Raw genomic sequence first — 25,276 nt, 5'->3', positions numbered from 1 at the left:
GGTTTAAGATTACAGTAATGCATACATGCATAAATAAAATTGTACCATACAATTTTAGACCCGCGAAGCTCTGAACCCGCGAAATTGGAACCGCGAACTAACGAGGTTCCACTGTATTACAGTGATGCGGCCACATCCAAAATGGCGAACTTGTTGACGCATCTCTGCGACACACTATGGTACTCAGTTTGTTAAAACGATCATTTCTGCCTCTTGTTTTTATAGAATTATTTACAAACAGTAACTTTCGAATGTAACGTGACCAAAAAGAACACAAATTATACTGTATAAAATAGGGGAGATGACACTTTTGCCTCTTGTCAATATCTGCCTCCTGATTGGTTGACGTTACATGAAACCGGAAATACATATCCTCCTTAGCAAGGGGTGGCAGGCTAGCCATTAGCACAAGTTCTAAACATGGCTCTCGCCGACTGTTGGAAGAATTTGTCGTGGTTCTACCGCCAGTACCTTTTGGTGACTGCTCTCTACATGCTGGAGCCGTGGGAGAGGACAGTTTTCAGTATCCTTTTTACGTTCCGCTCGTACCATAGACGCGTCTATGTCCGGTATTAACTTGTAGCTCTTCTGCTTCCGTGTTGCATTCAACATGCCTCGTATTTATAACTTTGTGCATTAGCGCACCATTAAGTATATATATGTAATCTAATATATGGGCACGCTTGTTTGGTTACTTTCCCAACGTTGAAGTTAGCAATAAAACACTCAGGAGTAAACAGTGTTTTCAAACACCCCTAAAAGGAAAAAGGGAGGCATTTGCTATTTGTTAACTTCTTTGGTTTTGTTTATGACGCAGAATTGATATCACGGAAGCAATTGGTTGCTAAACAGGATTTCTTTGAAAGTAGCATCAGTCGGAGCTGTTTGACAACGACGAATGCGCGCGCATCTTTTACTATGACGTCACCAAACGCACTTTTTAGTGAATATGTTGTTTATAAACATTCAATCTTTTTTTTTCCCCCACATTTATTTTTGTTTTAGGGATGTTGAACTAAACATCACGTAAGAAAAGTTAACAAATGAACCCCAAAACGGGTGTGTCGCTTTAATTTTTGACCAGTATTTGATATTTTCGTGTATTTATCCATTCATCCATCCATTATTTGCATCGCTTATCCTCAGTAGGGTCGCGGGGCTGCTGGAGCCCATCCCAGCTTTCTTCGGGCAGGGGACACTCTGAACTGGTTGCCAGCCAGTCGCAGGGCACACAGGAACAGACAATTCGCTCGCTCATTCACACCTAGGGATAATTTGGACCGGCCAATTAACCTGACATGCATGTTTTTTTTTGGAATGTGGGAGGAAACCGGAGTGCCCGAAGGAAACCCACGCAAGCACGGGGAGAACATGCAAACTCCGCACAGGAAGGTTGGTAGCTGGATTTGAACCCATGACCTCAGAACTGTGCCGCACACGCGCTAACCACCGCGCCGCCGTGCTGCCCTCGTGTATTTATCTCTGATAGATATACTTTCAGTACACTCAAAATAAGATTGCTTAAAATAAGCAACATTTTCTGTCAGTGGAACTAGAATATTTAATTGTACATGGCCTGTTGTCATATAAGATGCTGGTATGCTATTAATTTGCATAATGAAAATACAGTTATGCTTTTGGCTAAATTACCTTCCACAATGCCTTTTCATTCAGCTCAGAATCCTTTTTCCCCTTTATTCTTGAGTGATTCATTAAGACTTTGCGAGTCGGCGATAGAATACTATATTTCTTGTACTGTATTCACTTTGGGTCTTAAAGCTTGCAGTGATGCTAAAAGGAGAAGCAAAAACATGATAACCGTGGAGACAAAGCTTGCAGAATCAAGAAATTTGAAGAAGGCTCATGATTGGCTACCCTCACTGTAGAATTTTGCCGTAACTAATTGACGATTGGGTCTTTTATTAAACACAAGGAAGCGATTTAAGTCAAGGGAATCTAAGGGATAGACTACCCTCCCCTCTCTGCACTCATCTGCTACCCAATTGTACCGGTTCAAGTAATGTCACACCAGGGTGAATAAAAATTCATTTTTCTTTTACATGTATATTAAATTCCGGACGACAGACTGCACCTAATTAAAGGCATGTGCAAATTTTTAGGAAGAAACTCAACTTCGGTATTCTACAAGTTGCTTTGCTAGAGTTTTTGGGTGTTTACAGTTTTTTTGTGGGTTTTCATGCCAAAGTTTTTAAACAGTGACTTCATTATGTTTAATAAGCTTCCGTATAAAGGATTCTTTAACGACCTACAGCCAAAATGGGGTCTGTTGGTGTGACACCTTAACATACTTGTTTTACCTGATTTCCTGACCCCTCCCACATTTTTTACGGTCTTTGATTTTTGCGTGTGTGGTCCTTAAACGTGCACTCGTCAGACTCGCTGCTGGTCAGTGTGGCGGGCATGGCGGTCTACACGGGCTACGTCTTCATGCCGCAGCACATCATGGCTATCATGCGCTACTTCCAGATGGTCCAGTGACTTCAACCTGCCCGGACCACCACCATTCGGGTCTCTAGGCGGACAAAACGTCACCTGCCACCTTGTGGACATTTTTGGGACTGCTTTTCATGTCCTTCACGTGGACCAAGATATCATTCCTCTAAGAATATGTATTTGAAAGCTTATTTTCTGTAAAGTCAACACTGTATATGTCAAGATATATTCAAATGGTTTGTTGTTTAAGATTGTGTCATGTAAACTATAGGGAACGGGGAATAAATTTGTTTAATGCTTTGTTTACATGGTGGTGGAAAATTTGTCACCCTCTGGTGGTAACTAACAAAATTAAGAGTTCATCCACCAGCTACTCCACTTGACCAGCTCAAGTCAGGTAAAACCAAAGGTAAAAATAATGTAATATTTCCTTTACATGTATATTTTTTATTTGATCATGTGCACGTATATTATTACTATACATTATTTTAATGTTTTCATCTGCGGTAATGGGGTTTTGGAGATACATACGTTTCAATTCCCTGCTTTATGGCAATTTCACTCTGCGATCCACACCTCATGATAGATTGATGTTGCCTAAGGTCTACTGTACTCTCATTGTGTGTTTTAAGGAACTTATCATTCCCTATGAAATTGTCACTTCCCGATGAAAACCCTAACAAAAACTCAATTTTTTTTGTGTGTGAAAATGTCTCTTGCAAGATGTCGGAAATGACACCAACTTAGTAAATGTGGAAACCAAGAAACATAAAAAAATGAGGTTTTGCATATGCATCATTACCTTCGCTGAGAATCGTGTCTGTCACCTATTGATGATCAGTTTTGTTTTAACAGAGTCCTCCCATTCTCTGCATCCACCCGCTACTCCACTTGACCAGCTCAAGTCAGGTCACACCTAAGGTAAATAAGATGTTATTTTTTCTGATATATGCATTATAATTAGTAAATTATATCTAATCATGTCCAAGTATCATACATTAAAGTGGTACTTTATATTTTGTATTTTTTATCTGAGCGACATAGGTTTCTAGCCCCTGCTGTACGACAATTTCACTTTGCGATCTCCACCTCAGAACAGGTTCATGTCGTATCCTGGGGGTCTACTGTACTCAAATGGTGTATTATTACGTAAAATTACAAAAAAAGGTTTCAAATCCCGATGAAAACCCAGCAAACAAGTCGAAGAGAAAGATTTTTTTTTATTGTGAAAATGTCTCCTGCGAGATGTCGGAAGTGACGCCAACTTAGTAAACGTAGAAAAGAAGAACCGTTATAAAAATGAGGTTTGCACACGCTCAGTTTGCAGCATTTTCGATGGTCGGACGACATAAAACACGAGAAGGAATCGGATAAAACAAAACCAAAACAAGGCAGGCACTCAGTTAGCATCTGTTAGCATCTTTTTCCTCTTCTGCGAGGCAAAAAATAGAAATGTACCGTGGTTTGTTGAGTTTTTTTTCCCACTCTTTACATTATTTTATCTTGAATAACACTGTTAACATTGATATAAGAGAAGAGCCCTGTCCTTTTCTTCTCCTGGTCTCTTATATATAAAAAAAGAAGAAATTCAAAAACACAAGACACCATTTTTCTTCACATTTAAATGATGGGGACAGCAGCCGCAATTTTCAAGTTTTCACCCACAAACACGGAACGGAGAAAAGAAAAAAAAATGAAATTTTCCCCTGCTAGGCGTTCGTTAAACGCATTTGTCGGTTCCCGGGAAAATATATTTGATTAATAATGATGATAATGTTCGCTACTGATCAGCTTGAAAGACAAGCGCTCGCAAGACTCGTCCGAAAGCGCTAGAAAAATAGATTATTTTTTTATTATTGCAAAAACATTTTCAGTTCTTTTAAAAAACTGTCTCTTTATAAAGATTTTAAATGTTTGGGAATTTTGTAAAAGTCTGTTTGACGGGAACCTTAAGAAATGCGGGCAACGCACGCAGGGAGCCGCAAAGCATTCTGGGAAAAGCGCAACTGGTAAAATGAAATGTTTTTTTTAAACCTTCAATTGATATTATTGCTTAGCAATGTAGGGGTTAAATGTAAATAATTATTTTGAATCTGACTATTTTCCGTCATTCGTTTGATATAAATAATCTGTATGTAAAGGGACTGTGAAGTAAAGTGACCAGTAGATGTCAGTGTTGTCGTATAATTAAAAGAAATAGACTAAGCACAAACTACGGAGACTTAAAGTGACCAAATCACACCATTTTACTTCACTATATTATTATTATAATACAAATTATTTTAAATCATTTGAGTAATTTTTCAGAAAATACACAAGTGTATACTAGTGCGTGTAGTTTTGCTTATTATTTTTATCAATATTGCTTTTGTTAACATCAGGAGGGGTTACATTTCACACACTGTCTCTTTAAATTATGGGTACAAGCTATAAATAGCGTTTTTTACACTTTCTATGAGTGTTAAATTTGCGTATAACAGATTAAAAAGTTGTTGGAGAGTGAAAATGTAGCACAGAACCTTTTTAATCATCCATCTATCCATTATCTGCACCGCTTATCCTCAGTAGGGTCACGGGGATGCTGGAGCCCATCCCAGCCATCTTCGGGCAGTGGGCAGGGGACACCCTGAACTGGTTGCCACACACAGACAACTCACTCGCTCATTCTCACCTCGGGACAATTTGGACCGGCCAATGCATGCATGTTTTGGGGAATGTGGGAGAAAACTGGAGTGCCCGAGGGAAACCCACACGAGCACAGGGAGAACATGCAAACCTCACACGGGAAGGTTCGATCCCATGACCTCAGAACTGTGTCGCACACGCGCTAACCATTCATCTGCCGTGCCACCCTCCATTTTTAATGAATACAATTTTAAAAAATGTTTCTTTTTTGGGTGTGTTTGCTAAAATCAAATCCATTTATTAGCAAAAATGCTAATTGGGTTGATTGGAATATGTTAAAAATGGTGTTGTTTTTGTTTGTTCAACTTTAATCTGTTCATTAGCATATAGCGTAATTGGGTTAAGTTTGCTTTTAACATTTTGGAAAGTTCTTATCTAAAAAATAAAAATCGTACGGAATTTTTATGAAAACGCCTTTAAAGAATTTTTTTTCAATTTAAAATTGAATCCATTAGCTAACATGCTAAATGATATTAATTGAAAGAAGTCTTAAGAGTGGTCAATTTGCGTTTAACAGATTTAAAAGTTATCTGAATTTATATCAATAACACTTCTTCAAAAATTATTTAGGATGTTTTTGTTTGTTAGAACTGAATCTATCATTAGCATGTTTAGCGCTCGTCTCGGAACCAAGAGGTTGCTGGTTCGATCCCGGCCCCTTCCGAGTTAAATGTCGAAGTGTCCTTGGGCAAGACACTGAACCCCTATAAGCGGGTAGGCCACAGTTTGTGAATGGGAGAAGTGTAAAGCGCATTGTAAAGCGCATCGGGAGGTTTTAAGCGCTATCCCATTGAAATCCCAGAATGCTTTGCTCTAGTTTCACAGAGATTTCAGGCGGTTTAGTCAACAAGACAACAGCACGAAAGCAAAGCAGAGAAGATGAGCCCAAAAATGAAAATCATTAAAATGAAGACGATAGTACCAATATTTCAGTATATATATATATTTTTTTGTAATTTCCTGCAGCACAGTAACCTCCAGCACCTTCCTGGTTCGTTTGGGGTTTCACACGGAGCACAGAGAAGACACGACGACGACGACGAGGCGCACACGGCACAGAGCAACGCACACAGAAACAGGAAGTGGCCGTGAGCGACACCAAAAAACACATCAGGGACAAAAAAAACACGTTTACGCGCTGAGCACATTTTTGCGGGATTTTTTTTTTTTCGTCTTAGCAAAAAATACAAATGACGTCGATTCACAGTGCACACGTTTTCCAGGTTTTTTTTCCCCCTCTTTTTTTTTTTTTCGCGCGTGTGTATTTTTTTGGCAACGAGGCGTCCGGTGGGTGTGCAGTCAGGTTTTCCAGAATCCGACGGAAGTCGACCGAGTTGCTGGAGGAGATTCCGGAAGAAACACGGGGGAAAAAAGTGTCAAATGAAACAGCAACCGGTCCGAGTCCAAGACATTCATTATTCGAGTTAGCTGTGTTGTTTCGTTAGCATCTGTGCTAGTTGATTAGCGTCAAAACTCACAGTTTAGCGTAGGGTCGGGTCCTCGGTGCTCGCCGATTAACAATATTTTCATGAGTTATAGCAGTAATACTGTCTAGTTAGCATGTATGCTAACAGATTAACAATTAAAGGGGCTCGTTAGGATAAATAAAGTAAGACAATTGCTTCGCTGTGACTAATTAGCTTACATGTTGGCTAATTAGCAGTAATTCTAATAATTTATTCAATAGCAATCAATGCTAACTGCTTCGATGCTATTTAAACTTGAATAAAAAGTCCAATGCTGCTTGATGAGCGTCACTTTTCGTAACGTATTAGCATACATGCTAAAATATCAACAATAAAGTGGGTTCATTAGCAGCAAATGTCAATAAGGCTAGGTAATCCCTTCAATGTTACTAAATAACTTACAAGATTCACAATTTTACCAGACATGCTAGCCAGTTAGCATGACTGCCAACATATTAACCATTAAGCGGGCTCGTTAGGATCTATAAAGTCAGACAATTGCCTCGCTGTGACTAATTAGCTTACAGGTTGGCTAATTAGCAGAAATTCTAAAAATGTATTCAATGTCAATCAATGCTAACCGCTTCGATGCTATTTAAACTTGAAAGAGAAGAAGTCCAATGCTGCGTGATGAGTGTCACTTTTAGTAACGTATTAGCATACATGCTAAAATATCAACAATAAAGTGGGTTTATTAGCAGCAAATGTCAATAAGGCTAAAGAATTACTTCAATGTGACCAGACATGCTAGCCAGTTAGCATAAAGACGAACCTGATAAAATACAATACAATTTTGCTCATTTTCATCAATTATAATTGCTTATTAACACCAGCTTTAGCTTATGAGCGTCCATTTTTGTAACTTTATAAATGATGTACATGTTATGAGCATGCCATTCAGCATTATTGCTAGTTTATTAGCCATATTATTAACCCAGCCAACTAGCATCACTGCTAGCTGACTGGCATCATGACTGTTTTGTCGGAATAAAGCTGGCTCATTAGCAGCAATCGCCAAAAAGGTTAGACAAGTACTCTAAGCAGTGATGCTAATTGATAAACATTCAATTTCAACAATTGTATTTGCTCATTGGCACCAATGCTAGCTGATGAACATCAGTTTTACCCGATTAGCATAACTAGTCAATTGTCCTCACTAAATTTAAAGGTAACACTTTTGAATTAACGTAAATGTTATGAGCATATCATTCATCGGCTGCATTATACCTAGCTTATTAGCTACATAATTAGCTTATTATTAGCATAAATACAACCAGATTAACAATGAGGTTGCTTATTAGCTTCAATTATCAATAAGGCTAAGCAGTGATGCTAACTGTTTAGCAATAGAATCCAGCTATTTTCACCAATTATCATTGCTGATTAGGACCAATGCTAGCTGATGAACATCAGTTTTAACCGATTAGCATAAAAACTAGTCAATCGTCTTCACTAAATTTAAAGGTAACACTTTTGAATTAACGTGAATGTTATGAGCATATCATTCATCGTCTGCATTATACCTAGCTTATTACCTACATTATTATCTTATCATTAGCATAAATACAACCAGATAAACAATGAGGTTGCTTATTAGCTGCAATTGTCAATAAGGCTAAGTAGTGATGCTAACTGTTTAGCAATAGATTCCAGTCATTTTCATCAATTATCATTGCTGATTAGGACCAATGCTAGCTGATGAGCATTCATTTTTGTAATTGATTAGCATAAAACTAGTTGATTAGCCTCTGTGAGTTTAGCTGCGTCACTTATTATGTGCATGCCATTCATCGGCAGCTTTATTGCTAACTCATTTGCCACATCACTAACCTTTCAACGTTGATGCTAGCTGACGAGCATCATGGCAATCTGACGAGCACAGATGCTAACCGATGGGCATCAATGTTAGCGAATCAGCATAAATGCTATCTCATTAGCATCATGTTTTAATGCGAGCGGCTCAACCTCAGTGTCACGGTCGACTCCGAAATGGATGAGAGGGCGCAACAGGAAGTGGTTCCACATTCTCAAGTCGCTTGTGAGTTTTGTTTTGGTCCTCGCTAGGAAGCCATGTCAAACAGGAAGTGAGGTTGGCAGCGGAGCAAAATGGCGGCAAAAAAGAAGCGAGGAGTTAAAAAAGTGCTACACAAGGTCTGGCGCTCCTTCAGGTTATCCTCCACGATCACTCTTTCCTTCTGCTGTTCTTGAATTCCCTTTCTTTTCTCCCTTACACTTGGTCCTCTTATGTCCCTTCTTTCAGTTGTCACTCTGTCCATTATCCTTTATCCTTCCTACAGTCCTCCCAACCTCAATCCCCACCTTCCACCCTTTGCCCTATGGCGACACAGTAGAGTCGGAAAGCACAGTAACCCGGTCTCCGTCCCGGTCTGGGCTGCCCCCCCTAGTCGTCCTTCCTTTCGGCCTGGATGCCGTTCGTGTAGACCGGGAACGGCAGGGTGGAGAAAATCCCGTCCGCCGTGGTGAAAACGTTAGCGGCCGCGGCGGCAGTGGACATCTGCGTCCCTGCGGCGGCCCCCGGGGACCCCGCAAAGGGCCCCGTGGCGGCAGCGGCGGCGGCCGACATGTTGAGACGGTGCACGTGGTGGTACAGCATCTCCATGGGGGTCTTGGGATCCAGGCTAAAACCCGGGGCGTCCACAAAGTTCACCGAGGCGTTGGGCAGGAGGCTGCCGGGCGCCATCGCTAGCGTGACGTCGGCGGGGGCGTAGCGGATGGTCCCGGTGGTGTAGACGCGGGGGGGCGTGCTGTCGCTGGGGGCCAGGGTCCCCGTGACGCGGTGGACCAGGGGCAGGACGACGTTGGTTGACTGTAAGCGTTGTAGCGCTTCCAGGTCGCCGGGGCAGAGTAACGAAGACGAAGAGGTGGTCGGGGTGCCCTGTTGCTTGTCCCGGGGGGACGCCGACAGAGGGGGCGACAGGGGGTCCGCCGAGGAACCGCCAGAGTGTGGCGCTAATCCAGACGGAGTTGAGCTTCCGCTGTATGGGGGTTTCCTAGCTCCGCCCCCGCCTTCCGTGGCGGGCGGGGTCAGGACGGCATCAGGGATGGGGACCTGCAGGGAGCCCCCCTGCTTGAGCGAGCCGGGGGTGGTGGGTTTGGCCGTCATGCTGTACGGCGACTCGTTGCGGGAAATTTCCCGGTTGGGGGGAAAGTTCCAGATGCTGCTGTCGTTGTCAAAGTTGATAGGCTCTGACATTTCCGTCTTGATTTTGAGGACGGCGGCCGCAGTGCCCCCACCGCCGCCCGGGGACCCGGCGACCAGGAGGTTGGGCGCGGAGTCTAATAGCGGGACCGGGCTGGGTGTGGCGGAGGACAGACGCAACTTCCTGCTCCGGGCACGGTCCCAATTCTGCGTTTTCCGTCTCTTTCGTCGCTGGGGCTTTTCCACACCGCCTAGGTTGTCCTCTTCGTCCTCTTCTGACGAAGACGACTGCGAAGGCCGGAGATGCTCGTCCGTCTCGCCGTAATGCTCCACCTTGATCTGAAGACCCCCGAGGACGCCGCCCAGGACGCCGTCCATCCTCGCCGTTGCCTCCACGCCGTCCTCGGGTTCATCCGGTTCAGCTTCGGAAGCGTCCAGGCTTTCGTCGCTGTCCGGACTGTCGGGGTTGCTGGACGTCTCCGCCTCCTCCGGCCGCTTCACTTCCTGTTCGGACGAGCAATGCGATTGGCTGCAACGCAGCTGCTGGAGTCGGGACTCTGCCTCCATGTCCTTGCCACGCTCCGATTGGACCAGCTTGTCATTGTCTGGTGAGACAGACAAACAAAATACAGGGTTTGTACACCTTATTGTACGATACTCAAAATTTCGGAACAAGAGTTTTCCCCCAGTGATATAGGATGTGATAGGAATGAGTGGAGAGGTGTTGTAAAAGGATAGTGGGATGTTTGGACATCCCTGAGCTAGTTAGAACTAGCTAACTTATTATATTGAGACTCTTTGACGTAACTGATGCCTAGTTTAACATAAAATTGATTAAAAAAAATACATGAAATGCACCTTGCTGCAAATGCTGGAAAAAATTGGGGGCTGCGAGTCCCTCCGTGTGATTTACAGATAAACATTGCCATTTTCTGTCTTCATCTAAGCAAATACCATCAGGCTTAGAACGTTGCCAGTTGGCACAGCAATTGAGCACCATCTTTAAAAGTCTTGGATATTGGTATTTGTTTCAACTAAAATGCTCATTCATGTGCTGTCCGCTAGAGTTGTTTTTCCCATCCATCACGGCTTAATAGCATGCATCTGTACTCTTTGGCATGACCCGTAGGGGGCGATAACACTTCTAGGAGAGGACTACACAAACTGATACCAGCTGTCGTTGAACACGTGGGAAGAAGAAATTCAATGGCAAAGCGAACCCACTAGAGAACAGTGTCAGCATATATTTGTTTAGCAGATTTGTTGAGAAACATGGCAACAATTCCAAGCATTAACAAACACTTTACAATCCTTGAAAACACACTAAAATCCAAGCATTTTCAAGGATTTCAGGCACCCGTACAAACCCTGAAAATTCTTCTCACTTCCTGTTTGGAATAAGTCAGATTTACCGGGGATTTCTTTGGACTCGGCGTCCGAGTCGGAGGAATCCGAAGAATCCGTATTCTTTCCCGGAAGACTCGGCATTTGGACAAAGTCCATGGGCGTCTCCTTGTATTCGTGATTACTGAGGACACACACAGGAAAACGTCACGTGCGTCGATAGGAAGGACAAATGCACTCGAAAACACGAGAAAAAACGAGTTAACTCGCTAAAAATATAAAGTCAAAATTGTTATAAGTACAAAATAAGTGAACACAAATCGTTACTAAAATCTAAATGTAAACAAATGTTGAAATAATGTTAAATTGATTGATTTATAAAAAACATGAGTGCTCTAAAGCATCAACTCTTGTGTTAAAACTTTAATGCAATAGTTAAAAGTATCTTTTAACCCTTAACTCATGAGTCAAAGCTTTAACTCAAGTTAACTTTTGAGCTGTTTTGTGGTTGTGGAGTGTAAAAATACAAAGGGTTATTTAAAATGGGGTAATACTAGCGCTTTAAAGCATTAACTCTGGAATAAAAGTTTTAAAGCAGCTTTAATGCAAGAGTTAGCGCATTAACTCAAGTGCTAGAGAAGCCTTGAAGCTTTAACTCAAGTTAATTTAAGAAAGCATTGAATACTAGCCGTTTTGAGGGTGTGGAATGAATAAATCCAAGGGGGTATTTAAAACTCGGTAATACTAATGCTTTAAAGCATTAATTCTGGAAGAAAAGCTTTAAAGCAGCTTTAATGCAAGAGTTACTGCTTTAACTCAAGTGCTAAAGCAGCCTTAAAGTTTTAACTCAAGTTAACTTTAGAAAGCATTGAATACAATCTGTTTTGTGGCTGTGGAGTGTAAAAAAATCTAAAGGGTTATTTAAAATGGGGTAATACTAGTGCTTTAAAGCATTAACTCTGGAATAAAAGCATTAACTCAGCTTTAATGCAAGAGTTACTGCTTTAACTCAGCCTTAAAGTTTTAACTCAAGATGACATTAGAAAGCATTGAATACTAGCTGTTTTGTGGGCGTGGATAGAAAAGCATTAACTCTATAATTGCAGCTTTAATTAATAAGTTACTGCTTTAACTTAAGTGCTAAATAAGTCTTAAAGCTTCTACTCGAGTTAACTTTAGAAAGCATAAAATTCTAGCTGTTTTGCAGGAGTGGAGAGAAAAAAAATCCAAGGGGGGGTATTTAGAATGGGGTAATAATAACGATTTAAAGCATTAACTCTGGAATAGCAGCTTTAGTTCAAGAGTTACTGCTTTAACTCCAGTGCTAAAGAAGCGTTTAAGCTTTAACTCAAGTTAATTTAAACTTGACATGACATTGAATACTAGCCGTTTGTGGGTGTGGAGTGTGAAAAAATCCAAAGGGTTATTGAAAATGGGGTAATACTAGTGCTTTAAAGCATTAACTCTGGAATATCAGCTTTAAAGCAGCTTTAATTCAAGCATTACTGCTTTAACTCAAGTGCCAAAGAAGCCTTAAAGTTTTAACTCAAGTTAACTTTAGAAAGCATTGAATACTAGCCGTTTTGTGGGTGTGGAGAGAAAAAAATCCAAGAGGGGTATTTAGAATGGGGTAATACCAGCGCTTTAAAGCATTAACTCTATAATTGCAGCTTTAATTAATAAGTTACTGCTTTAACTTAAGTGCTAAATAAGTCTTAAAGCTTTTACTTGAGTTAACTTTAGAAAGCATAAAATTCTAGCTGTTTTGAAGGAGTGGAGAGAAAAAAAAATCCAAGGGGGGTATTTAAAATGGGGTATTACTAGGGCTTTAAAGCATTAACTCTGGAATAGCAGCTTTAATTCAAGAGTTACTGCTTTAACTCAAGTGCTGAAGTAGTCTTAAAGCTTTAACTCAAGTTAACTTTAAAAAGCATGAAATACAAGCCGTTTTGTGGGTGTGGAGTGTAAAAAATTCAAAGGGTTATTTAAAATGGGGTAATACTAACGCTTTAAAGCATTAACTCTAGAATAGCAGCTTTAATTCAAGAGTTACTGCTTTAACTTGAGTGCTAAATAAGTATTTAAGCTTTAACTCAAGATAACTTTAGAGAGCATTGAATACTAGCTTTTTAGTGAATGTAGAGTGAAAATACCCAAGGGGGGTATTTAATATGGGGTAGTACTAACGCTTTAAAGCATTAACTCTGGAATAGCAACTTTAATTCAAAAGTTACTGGTTTAACTCAAGTGCTAAAGAAGCTTTAAAGCTTTAACTCATAATAACTTTAGAAAGCATGAAATACAGGCTGTTTTGTGGGTGTGGAGTGAAAAAAATCCAAGGGGGTTTATTAAAATGGGTACCGTATTTTCCGCACTATAGGGCGCACCGGGTTATAGGGCGCACCCCCCAAAAATAGTTTTTGGTCCCATATCTTCCATAGATAAGGCGCACCGGATTATAAGGCGCTACAATGGGAACGTCGACAAAACAGTCAGATGATTCAGTCCAACTGATTACCCCCTTAACATTCCCAAATCTTGCAAAGAAGCAAATACGTGTCGTAGACACGTGCGGATGCGTTGTCCGTACGATGTCACTCAAATGCATTGTTCCAAATATCATTCGGAAGGTTAAAGTCTTGGGATTCAAGAAATGCCAACCATTCCTTAGTTTCTATTTCCTTTTTCGCTCGCAACTTTACCGTGCATATGACAATAAACACTTGGAATTGAGTTTAATTTTAAAAAATAGACACTCCATTCCATCCATTATCTGCACCGCTTATCACAGAAACATCGAGTTCAGTCTGAAACAAGATACAGGGAAAATATATAGCAAGAGTAGCTCACCGAAGTCGTTGTGTTCAATAATTATGTGCAGCCATGGTCCTCTTATATCCGTGAGTTTAGTAAATCCAGGAGAATAAAATATTTACAAATACAGAATAGTAAAAAAAATGCTTTCTTTATGCAGTCAAACCACGTGCTATACACATTCATCTTTTTCGGCCAATTGCAGGCTTTGTTTCGCCGTTTAAGCCAATGCCAGCCTGTAAATGATAAAAAGTATCCGCCCCTTGACCTCCGAATAACTTTAGCCAATAGTGATCGATTCAAATGATGATTGACACATTGGTTAGCCAATGAAACGCCGGTAAATAAATCCCAGCATACACCACGGACGACTTCGCCTTCGGGGGAAAATCTAGTCGGCGGCTGCTTGCCTTAGTTGCAAGACTTTGCGACCTAATATTGATCCATATATAAGGCGCACTGTATTATAAGGCGCATGGTCAGCTTTTGAAAAAAATTAAGACTTTTAGGTGCGCCTTATAGTGCGGAAAATACGGTAATTCTAATGCAACATTAATTAGATATCACACAATCCGTTCACAAGAATAATAATTATGAATTTGAAGAGATAACAAACCTGAGCACATAGTTGACCCAGATGATGTTCTTGTCGCTGGCGTTCTTGGCGTTAATGGCGATGGTGGCGCTGGACTGGATCCAAACGTAGCCCGCGCTCCGCTGAATCCAACGGTAATACTTTGTCACGCACTGCCCTTTGTTTAACACTGCGTGGGCAAAAAAAAGAAAAACCCACGCTTGTAATATTTCTCATTTCGCAAAAAAAGAAAAACAAAGTTGAGAGGAAACGGACAGGTCCAACGTGCTTTGTCATTTTGGGTGCAGTGCGCTCTTTTGTCCACCACGTGGTGCTGTGACTCTTCCTTTCCTCTAAAGATGGCGCCCTCCCCTCTCAGTTTCCACTTCCAAACCTCCCTTTAACTTCACTCAAGTGTTCAAACGGGAAAAATGATCGCTTCAAACTCGTTTTAGCTGGGGGCCACAAATGCTATAAAAAAAATCTCACGGGGGCCGGACCAGTAAGTTTAAGAGAAAGAGAGAGGGAGAAAAAGACAAAGAAAGAGAGGGGGGGAAGAGAGAGCGATAAACAGATAGAGAGAACAAGGGAGAAAGTAAAAAAGAGAGAGCAGAATAAAGAAATGAATAGAGAAGAAGGGGGAAATTAAAATAGAGAGAAAAATAAAGTGAAAAAAGAGAAAGATAAAAAGAATGAGAGAAGTGAAACGACAGAAAGATAAAGTCAGCGGGAGAAAAAGACAAAGTGAGGTGAGAGAGAGAGAAAGAGAGAGAGGTCAGAAAAGGGAAAGAAAGAGGGTGAGAAAGTATAAATTAGAGAGAGAAAATAGAGAGCAAGACAGAGAAAAAGAAAGAGTTAGAGAGGGAGAGAGAAATAGAGAAAAAGAGAGAAAGAGAGAGGGAACAGGAGAAAGAAAAAGAGGAAGGAAAAAAAAGTGAGTCAGAGAGAAATGGAGAAATTCTACCACAATTGTTTTGCAAGTGTTACCTGGCTTTGGTGACATCCGGTGGAAATATTAAAAACTACAGCTCATTTTCCTCTTGCGCTTCTCTCACTGTTTTGCGGGCCAAATGTAAACCATTGGTGGGCCTGATCTGGCCCGCGGGCCGCCTGTTTGACACCTGTGGTCTACACCAATCGCTCAAGCTCAGGGGCCACAGGGTAGGCCGGACCAGTAGATGAGAGAGAAAGGAAGAGAAAGAGAAAAATAAGGAGAAATAGAAGACAAATAGACAGAGAGACAGAGATGGAGAACGTGAGAAAACAAAATACAGAAAAAGAGAGAAAGAGAAAAAAAACAGAGAGAGAGAGAGAAGCAAGGAATAAAGAAGGAAAAGGGGAAAAAACAACAGCTAGACAGAGAGAGAGAAATAAAGAAAGAGAAGGAGAAAAAAAACAGCAGAGGGAGAGAGAGACAGAGAGACAGAGAGAGAGAAATAAAGAAAGAGAAGGAGAAAAAAACTGCTGATGGAGAGAGAAAGAGAGAGAGAAACAAGAAATAAAGAAGGAGAAGGAGAAAAAAACTGCAGATGGAGAGAGAAAGAGACAGAGAGAAGCAAGAAATAAAGAAGGAGAAGGAGAAAAAAACAGCAGATAGATAGAGAGAGAGAGAGAGAGAGAGAAAGCAGGAAAGACAGAGTCACTCAAACACTAAAAAAAATGGATCTTCTACACCAGGGGTGTCAAACTCATTTGAGCTCAGGAGGCCCATAGTAAAAAAAATCTCATGGGACTAGATCAGTAAATTCGAGAGAAAAAGACAAAAAAAAGGAGAGAAAGAAAAAAGGCGAAAGAATAACAGATGAAAAAGAGAATACGAAAGAGACAGAGAAAAAGAGAAAAAATAGAAAGAAAAGTAGAAAAAAAATAACGAAATAGAGTCACTCAAAAAGAAATGGATCATCTACACCGGGAGTGTCAAACTCATTTGAGCTCAGGGGCCCCATGGTAGGAAAAAAAACTCACGGACCAGAAGGTTGAAGCTAAATGAATAAGGGGGTAACAAATAGAGAGATGAAGAAAAAAAGGAGAGAAATAAAGAGAGAAAGAAAGATTAAAATAGGGAGATAAAGAAAGGGAGGAATAAAGACAGAAAGAGAGTCATAAAAAAATAAATCGTCTACACCAGGGGTGTCAAAATACCAACAGAATGGGTTTACTCAATGTTCTCAGCTACAGTGGGTGCTTTGCAAGTGGCTCCTGGCTTTGACGACACCCAGTGGACATATTTTAAACTACAAGTCATCGAGGCTCATTTTTCTCTTGTGCTTCTCTCACTATGGTTTCCCAGGTCACACAAAATGACACCACGGGCCACAGTTGGCCTGCGGGCCGCAGATTCGTCTACACAAAAGTAACCGTCCCTTGACAAATTTTGGGACAAAATGGCAGGTAAGTTGCCATGGCGACGCATTCTGATGAAACGCAAACTGCGCTTGTGTGTAAAAAACAAGTCGGCGGCTAACGAAGGTAAAATGAGCCAAAGGAAAAATGGCCCCAGGCCCGGCCCGAGGCGACAAGCCATAAAAGGGATCAGGCTTCTCGTTTTGTCCCGCCTTCCTGCATCCATGACTACTTCCGGTGTGCGTCGTTGGATGTGTCCTTAAATATTGAAATTGAAATATCTCCTCCAGGGCAGCACGGCGGAGCAGTGGTTAGCGCTTGTGCGGCACAGTTCATGTCATGGGAACCTGTCCAGGGTTCAAATCCAGCTCCAGACTTCCTGTGCGGAGTTTGTATGTTCTCCCCGTGCTTGCGTGGGTTTCCTCCCACGTTCCAAAAACATGCATTTCAGGTGAATTGGCCGGTCCAAATTGTCCCTAGGTGTGAATGAGCAAATGAGTTGTCTGTCCCTGCGCCCTGCAATTGGCTGGCAACCAGTTCAGGGTGTCCCCTGCCCACTGCCCGGAGATGGCTGGGATGGGCTCCAGCCCCCCCGCGACCCTAATGAGGATAAGTGGTACGGCTAATGAGATGAGATATCTCCTCCATTAAGTACGAGTTCATGTAAAGTAGGCTTAAACTATTTCCTCAAAAGTGTATTTCTAACCAGATGGTATTAGTTTCTCTGTTTCAAATATTGGTCTTTGTCTTTGTTCTACTTTAATAAAATAGGGTTTGAAGGGGGGGAAAGCCCCCCAGAGTTAAGGAGCGTGGCCAGGAGACGGGCGCGGGTGAGTTCCTCCTCTCCTGGCCCCTCCCCCTCTCCAACTGCCAGTTGTAAAAAATGCTTGGCGTATTTTTCTAGCGTTAGCTAACTTTTGAAATAGCTCTCCCACAACATGGAAGGGGTCGATTTAGACCCCACAGTTAACAAAGCCCAACTGAGTTTAAACAGAGCCTTACTTTGCTTTATTTTCCACTGCGCCTATCTGCTTTTATCTTACTCACAAAAAAAAACTCAAGTATGTTGAAAGAGAAGGAGAAAAAAAACAGCAGATAGAGAGGGAGAGAGAGAGAGAGAGAGAAGCAAGAAATAAAGAAGGAGAAAAAAAACTGCAGATGGAGAGAGAAGCAAGAAATAAAGAAGGGGAAAAAAAACTGCAGATGGAGAGAGAGAGAGAGAGAGAAGCAAGAAATAAAGAAGGGGAAAAAAAACTGCAGATGGAGAGAGAGAGAGAGAGAGAGAGAAGCAAGAAATAAAGAAGAAGGAGAAAAAAACTGCAGATGGAGAGAGAGAGAAGCAAGAAATAAAGAAGGAGAAGGAGAAAAAAACTGCAGATGGAGAGAGAAAGAGAGAGAAGCAAGAAATAAAGAACGAGGAGGAGAAAAAAAAAATGCAGATGGAGAGAGAAAGAGAGAGAAGCAAGAAATAAAGAAGGAGAAGGAGAAAAAAACTGCAGATGGAGAGAGAAAGAGAGAGAGAAGCAAGAAATAAAAAAGGAGAAGAAGAAAAAAAACTGCAGATGGAGAAAGAGAGAGAGAAGCAAGAAATAAAGAAGGAAAAGGAGAAAAAAACAGCAGAGAGAGAGAGAGAGAGAGAGAGAGAGAAGCAAGAAATAAAGAAGAAGGAGAAAAATAAACAGCAGATGGAGAGAGAGAGAGAAGCAAGAAATAAAGAAGGAGAAGGAGAAAAAAAATGCAGATGGAGAGAGAGAGAGAAGCAAGAAATAAAGAAGGAGAAGGAGAAAAAACTGCAGATGGAGAGAGAGAGAGAGAGAGAAGCAAGAAATAAAGAAGGAGAAAAAAAAACTGCAGATGGAGAGAGAAAGAAAGAGAAGAAAGAAATAAAGAAGGTGAAAAAAACTGCAGATGGAGAGAGAAAGAGAGAGAGAGAGAGAGAGAGAGAAGCAAGAAATAAAGAAGGAGAAGGAGAAAAAAAACTGCAGATGGAGAAAGAGAGAGAAGCAAGAAATAAAGAGGAGAAGGAGAAAAAACAGCAGAGAGAGAGAGAGAGAGGCAAGAAATAAAGAAGGAGAAGGAGAAAAAACACTGCAGAGAGAGAGAGAGAGAGAGAGAGAGAGAGAGAGAGAGAGAGAGAGAGAGAGAGAGAGAAGTAAGAAATAAGCCATGCCTGTCACCTAGTAGTGATTTTTCATACTGAAATCATTCCCAGGGGCTTGATACTTACTGAGTAGCTTTGCCAAATCCTTTATAACTTTTTTTTAATGAAAACACTCAGGGACAACACTCCTGAAAACTCATTTATATGTATGTCACTGAATGAGTTTTAAGCAAACTAGTTACAAGCAATGTTCCCTGTCATTTTCCTTACGGGTCTGAGCGTTCACACAAAGTCGGTGAGCAACGCTTGAAACAACAGTGAGCAACCATAATCCCAAGTGTGGCAACTAAGTCATTATCAAACATGTCCAAAACTTGACATCAAGTTCCATTTTGCTGAGTTTCCGGCAATGCAAAATGATTTTTCTCTTTTGAATTGACTCATGTACGATTGCAAAGGTTGTACGGCCTACAAACGCCGTTTGTTCTTACAATTCTTTCACGAGATATCCATTTCTTTTTATTTCCTCATATATTTTGTCGCATAATATTAACATTTTTGGGGGCTTATTTAGTCGGTTGCACGATACACACCTGTATTTAATCACATTTTTTAGTGGAAGTACAATGTTGGCAACAAGATTCACTTGGTATAATTGGAAAGTATTTGAATGCAACACAAACTTTTTCTCCTTTTTTCCGTGCTTTTTTTTTCTACTTTTTTTTAAAATTCTTTTAAAAAAAATCTCATTGTGTTTATTTTTTCCGAGCTGTTACTTTTTTCTTTTTGTTCTCTATTTACTTTTTTCCTTTGTTTGTTTCTTTTCTTTTTTTCTGGATTTTTTTCTGAATTTTTCCTTCTTTTTTTCTTTTCCTTTTGTTTCTTTTTTTCTCAGCTTTTCACTACTTTTTCAATTTGGTATTTTTTCTTTTTTTTTCTATTCCCCCCCTTCTTTTTAATCATTTTGTGCATAGTTTTACATAATATTTGGTCATATAGGGATGAAAGAAGCAAAAACAACCCGAAGAGTCGTTTGGGACCCAAAGAGCCGGTTCCTGTTTAGTGAGCCGAGCCGAAGAAGCCGGTTCTCGAAAAACTCGACTGACTTTACTCAACTTGGTTCTACGTCGACGTTGACTTCCAAATACCGCATTTAGACACAACGTCAGGGGAACCCGTGTATTTTTACCTTCATGCACTGTAACTTTGACTTAATTCGCTTCTTAATGAGCAATTTCGAGCCCTGGGTAGTGCGCAATTGCGCACACATGCAGCTTAGAGGGAACATTGATTACAAGCTAGAGAAAATTGATTGATTGTTGACATTTTTAATTTTCTCCACTCAAGAAAAGATAGGGCAGACAAGAAAAAGACAGAGCTTATCTCGGTCCTGTCTACTTAACAGGCAAAACACACTATTCTTGTCACGCTCTGCTGGAAATGCTTCCTTTCACAAAAAGCCGTTTTCCTCAGTTTTCTTAAAAACGAGTCTTTTCGGGAAGCTTTGTAATATGCAAGTGTTGTTTACCACACAACGGTGATCGCTAAAAGCGTTTGTTTTTGGATGTGCCCTACACTTTTAAAGTTTTTCAATCTGGGAACTAGTTTTTGTTACTAATTAGCGCAACAACTACCCACTTTGATATGCATTTCTCTTATTGTCAGGTTATAATTGGAAGTAGGGTTAAATAGACTTAGTCAACCCCTAACGAAATACATTTACTAGAAAATCACAATGACCTAGCACCGGTGAGCTATTTGACGATTGTTTTTTCGTTAAAAAAACTGGACACTAATGTTTAGTACATAATCTGGTTGATCAATTATAAAACCCTACCATAGCCCTAACCCTACACTGATTTTAAGACAAACCCTTACCCTAGCCTTAATCCTAATGCTAACCTTTACCCTAACCCCTTAACCTTAGCCTTACCATAGTCCGTACACTAACCCCCACACCCACCTTAGCCCTAACCCTACTCTTACCTTAACGCAAGCCCTGACCCTAGCAATAGCCGTTAGCCTTAACCCATATCCTAATAACAACCCAAGCCCTATCTCCAACCCTAAACCTTGCTCTAACCCTATCCCAAACCCAAAGGCTAGCCCTCAACGTAACCCTATCCCTAAAACCAGTCCCTATGCTAACCCTAGCCCATAAATCAACCCCTGGGCATACAGTAGCCCTAACCCTACTCTAATCTTAACACAAGCCCTGACCCTAACAATAGCCCTAGCCTTAACCCTTATCCTAACAACAACCTAGCCCCAACCCAAGCCCTATCTCCAACCCTAAACCTTGCTCTAACCCTATCCCAAACCCATAGGCTAGCCTTCAACTTAACCCTAGCCCTAAAACAAGCCTTATGCTAACTCTATTCTTTCAGCCTAACCCTAGCCCATAAATCAACCCCTGGGCATACCTTAGCCTTAACCCTACTCTAACCTTAACCCAAGCCCTCACCCTATCCAGTACCCTAACCTTAACCCTAGTCCTAACAAACACTATCCCCAACCCAAGCCCAGACATTAACTCTAAACCTTGCCGTAGCCCAAACCCTAGCACTCACCTTGACCCTAGCACTAAACCTAACATTATCCCCAAAACTAATCTTAAACCTACCATTATCCTATACTAATTTTAACCCAAGGCCCTATCCCCAACTGTAATCTTAATCCTAACCTGAACCCAAGATTTTAGCCCAGGGTCTAAAGCCTTTTTCAAGCACAAATACGCTTTTCTAAAATTATAACTTCTCCTGTTAATACTACAGTATGTCGCTACTATGTTATTACTATGTTATTACCAGGTTAATTTTTGGAAGTGGGGTTAAATAGATTCAACCCCTAAAAAATCCCAACAACCCCGCACTGGTGATAAGTTTTTATAACAGGTGTTCTTAAAAGCAGCCGTCAGGGGGCACACTGGTGCCCGCGGGCACCACCTTGGAGACCCCAATAGCTCCAGAACAATTTTTCACTAGGCCTTTAAAAATGAGTCAAAATGGCAAAACTACCACAACTAGCTAGTTTTTATTTTTTAATTGACATATTTAAACTAAACCCTTTGATTCAGAGCCCTATGTGATGTTTTAAGGTAGGAGGAGCCTCTTGGAGGTTTCTTACCTCGTCTGTGGCTCGGAATGTTTTTGGGGAAAGCGCGTTTTTTTGCAGAAGGTCGAAGATTTTATATCCTAACGGTATTGATATTTAGTATCGATGACTATTCGAGAGTATCGGTATCAGTCCAAATTGAAAGAGGTATCCCGCGTCCCTCATTTCAACGGACGCCCTCTGAGCCAATCAAAGAGCTGCAAACTTTCGGTCTTTGACATTGAAGCGACTTTGCGCTTTTTTTTACCGTACAGGTGTGTGGAAAGCGTTTGATACGCGTGTGTGTGCTAGCTAGCGCGTTGATTAAAGGTGGTGGGGGTCCTCAGAGACCATCTAAGCTAAGCGCCCCCGGGCTTCCACGCTGAGCTCCGTGTCAAACTCTCTCGGGCTCCGACGCAGAGCTCCGCGTCAAACTCTTTGGCTCCATCCGTCTGGTTTGTCTTTTCCGAGCGCTGTCCCTCGTCGTCTTTAGTCAGCTACCGCCATGTTAAATATGAGCCAGACAATTCCCGCGGCAATTGTAAGAGTTGTGATTGATCTGGAAGATCTTTGTTAGCATTATGAGTTAGCATAAAGTTTTTAGCTCAGAGAGATGTTTCTGTCATTTTTTACTTGGTTCTGTGGGGGGACTATGCCCCCCCACACCCCCCCGGTACTGGCAAGTTCATTTGAGATGGGCCCACAACCGTTAGCAACAAGGATATGCCTTGTGGAGGTCTAAAAAACACATTCATGGTAAAACGAAACAAAAGGAGCATAAATATGGCAAAGTGCTTTACAATGCACTTCACACTTAAACCCATTCACACACACACTCACACACCGATAGCAGTCAGCCATGCACAGCGACGACTTGCATATGGGACGCATACGGAGTTCAGTGTCTTGCCCAAGGACACTTCAACATATAACGCGGAGGACCCGGGAATCGAACCTGCGACCTCTTGGTTACAAGACGAGCGCTTTCTATTTTGAATGCGTCGGTGCACTCACAGTCAAGGTGACTTTGCCGGATAGCGTCCACGTCCTCGGCGTGGATCAACTGGTAGCATCTTTTGCCCACGATGTCCACGGCAGAAACGTCCATGTAGTCGCTTATCCTGTAAAAGTGGAAAAAAACGCCCTCTAGTGGCTCATCGGGCAATAGCACAACAGAATACGAATCATAAAGAAGCCATGATCCATTATCCCTGATATTGCTACGTGCGGGGACTGGCAGAGTATTTTTCTCGGGCCTGGCGGCTAATTTTTGCTGTTTTGCCTGCCAAAAAGTGAACTGAACTCTAGGATGCCGCGACTTGTCAGCCATTATCCCTGATAGTGTGTTGCTGCAAGCCAGGACTGGCATAGCATACTTTAGTCTTGCAAGGTGGTCCTTATTTTTGCAGTTATATAGGCATAAAATGAACTGCACTCATCCGGACGTGATCCATTTTGGACTGGATAAAAGCCCTTTTGTTAGGACACCGGTCGTCCTGGCATGCCTTTAATGAAATGGACTGTTGCGGATCTGATTAATTATCTTCGATCCACTATTACTGAGAACAGGAGCTAGCAGAGCTCTTTTTTTCAGTTTGGGCTGCTAAAGCGTGCCATTGAGGCCCGCCTAAAACGAACTGCACTGTTTTGGCCTTGATCCATTACCTTTAGTCGACTATTGCTGAGAAAAGGAGCCGGCAAAGCTCCTTTTTCCAGTTTGGGCTGCTGAAGCGTGCCATAGATGCCAGCCCTAAATGAACTGCACTGTTTTGGCCACGATTCATTACCTGTAATCGACTACTGCTGAGAAAAAGAGCCAGCAAAGCTCTTTTTTTCCAGTTTGGGCAGCTGAAGCGTGCCATAGATGGCAGCCCAAAATGAACTGCACTGTTTTGGCCATGATCCATTACCTACAGTCGACTATTGCAAAGAGCAGGACCAAGAGAGCAACTCTTTCCAGTTTGGGTTGCTTAAGCGTGCCATAGATGCCTGCCTGAAATGAACTGCACTGTTTTGACCACGATCTATTAGCTGTAGTCGACCGTTGCTGAGAGCAAGAGCCAACAAAGTTCTTTTCTTCCAGTTTGGGCTGCTGAAGTGTGCCATTGAGGCTAGCCCAAAATGAACTGCACTGTTATGGCCATGATCCATTACCAATAGTCGACTATTGCAAAGAGCAGGAGCAAGCAGAGTTTCTTTTTCCAGTTTGGGCTGCTGAAGCGTGCCATAGATGCCTGATTGAAATGAACTGCACTGGTTTGACCACGATCTATTAGCTGTAGTCGACCATTGTTGAGCGCAGGAGCCAACAAAGTTCTTTTTTTCCAGTCTGGGCTGCTGAAGCATGCCATTGAAGCCAGCCCAAAATGAACTGCACTATTTTGACCATGATCCATTACCTATAATTGACTATTGCAAAGAGCAGGAGCAAGCAGAGCTACTTTTTCCAGTTTGGGCTGCTGAAGCGTGCCATAGATGCCTGCCTGAAATGAACTGCACTGTTTTGACCACGATCTATTAGCTGTAGTCGACCATTGCTGAGAGCAGGAGCCAACAAAGTTCTTTTCTTCCAGTCTGGGCTGCTGAAGCGTGCCATTGAAGCCAGCCCAAAATGAACTGCACTGTTTTGGCCATAATCCATTGCCTATAGTCGACTATTGCAAAGAGCAGAAGCAAGCAGAGCTACTTTTTCCAGTTTGGGCTGCTGAAGCGTGCCATAGATGCCTGCCTGAAATGAACTGCACTGTTTTGACCACGATCTATTAGCTGTAGTCGACCATTGCTGAAAGGAGGAGCCAACAAAATTATTTTTTTCCAGTCTGGGCTGCTGAAGCATGCCATTGAAGCCAGCCCAAAATGAACTGCACTATTTTGACCATGATCCATTACCTATAATTGACTATTGCAAAGAGCAGGAGCAAGCAGAGCTACTTTTTCCAGTTTGGGCTGCTGAAGCGTGCCATAGATGCCTGCCTGAAATGAACTGCACTGTTTTGACCACGATCTATTAGCTATAGTCGACCTTTGCTGAGATGCCTGATTGAAATGAACTGCACTGGTTTGACCACGATCTATTAGCTGTAGTCGACCATTGCTGAGAGCAGGAGCCAACAAAGTTCTTTTTTTCCAGTCTGGGCTGCTGAAGCGTGCCATTGAGGCCCCCCTAAAATGAACTGCACACACATTTTCAAGGATTTCAAGCACACGTACGAACCCTGACGATTGAGAGGGCTACTTCATGT

At 41.8% G+C, this 25,276-nt stretch overlaps 2 protein-coding genes across 4 annotated transcripts in view; one reads left to right on the top strand and one right to left on the bottom strand.

Annotated features, from left to right (window-relative positions):
* The first annotated feature begins 354 nt into the window (after positions 1 to 354).
* Positions 355 to 2,760, top strand: sptssa (serine palmitoyltransferase, small subunit A). The gene is made up of 2 exons (XM_088354843.1): positions 355 to 523; positions 2,396 to 2,760. Exons 1-2 carry the CDS (start codon positions 421 to 423, stop codon positions 2,497 to 2,499), a joined length of 207 nt encoding a protein of 68 aa, XP_088210969.1. The 5' UTR covers positions 355 to 420; the 3' UTR covers positions 2,500 to 2,760.
* Positions 2,761 to 7,593: 4,833 nt separating this feature from the next.
* The window catches only part of npas3 (neuronal PAS domain protein 3), a 250,733-nt gene continuing 233,050 nt past the window's right edge, over positions 7,594 to 25,276 (bottom strand). For all 3 annotated transcript variants that reach the window (XM_088354313.1, XM_088354314.1, XM_088354315.1), the window contains 4 exons: positions 23,049 to 23,155; positions 14,540 to 14,687; positions 11,178 to 11,293; positions 7,594 to 10,370 (listed from right to left, as the gene is read on the bottom strand). In XM_088354313.1, coding sequence (XP_088210439.1) covers positions 9,007 to 10,370; positions 11,178 to 11,293; positions 14,540 to 14,687; positions 23,049 to 23,155 — 1,735 coding nt within the window. In that variant the 3' untranslated portion in view covers positions 7,594 to 9,006. The remainder of the gene's footprint in view (positions 10,371 to 11,177; positions 11,294 to 14,539; positions 14,688 to 23,048; positions 23,156 to 25,276) is intronic.

This window comes from Urocampus carinirostris, chromosome 15 (assembly GCF_059441175.1).
Source record: "Urocampus carinirostris isolate Australia breed hairy pipefish chromosome 15, RoL_Ucar_1.0, whole genome shotgun sequence".
In the NCBI taxonomy this organism is placed as follows: domain Eukaryota; kingdom Metazoa; phylum Chordata; class Actinopteri; order Syngnathiformes; family Syngnathidae; genus Urocampus; species Urocampus carinirostris.
The sequence above is the reverse complement of the archived record's forward strand: the minus strand, read 5'-3'. Positions and strand labels throughout refer to the sequence as shown.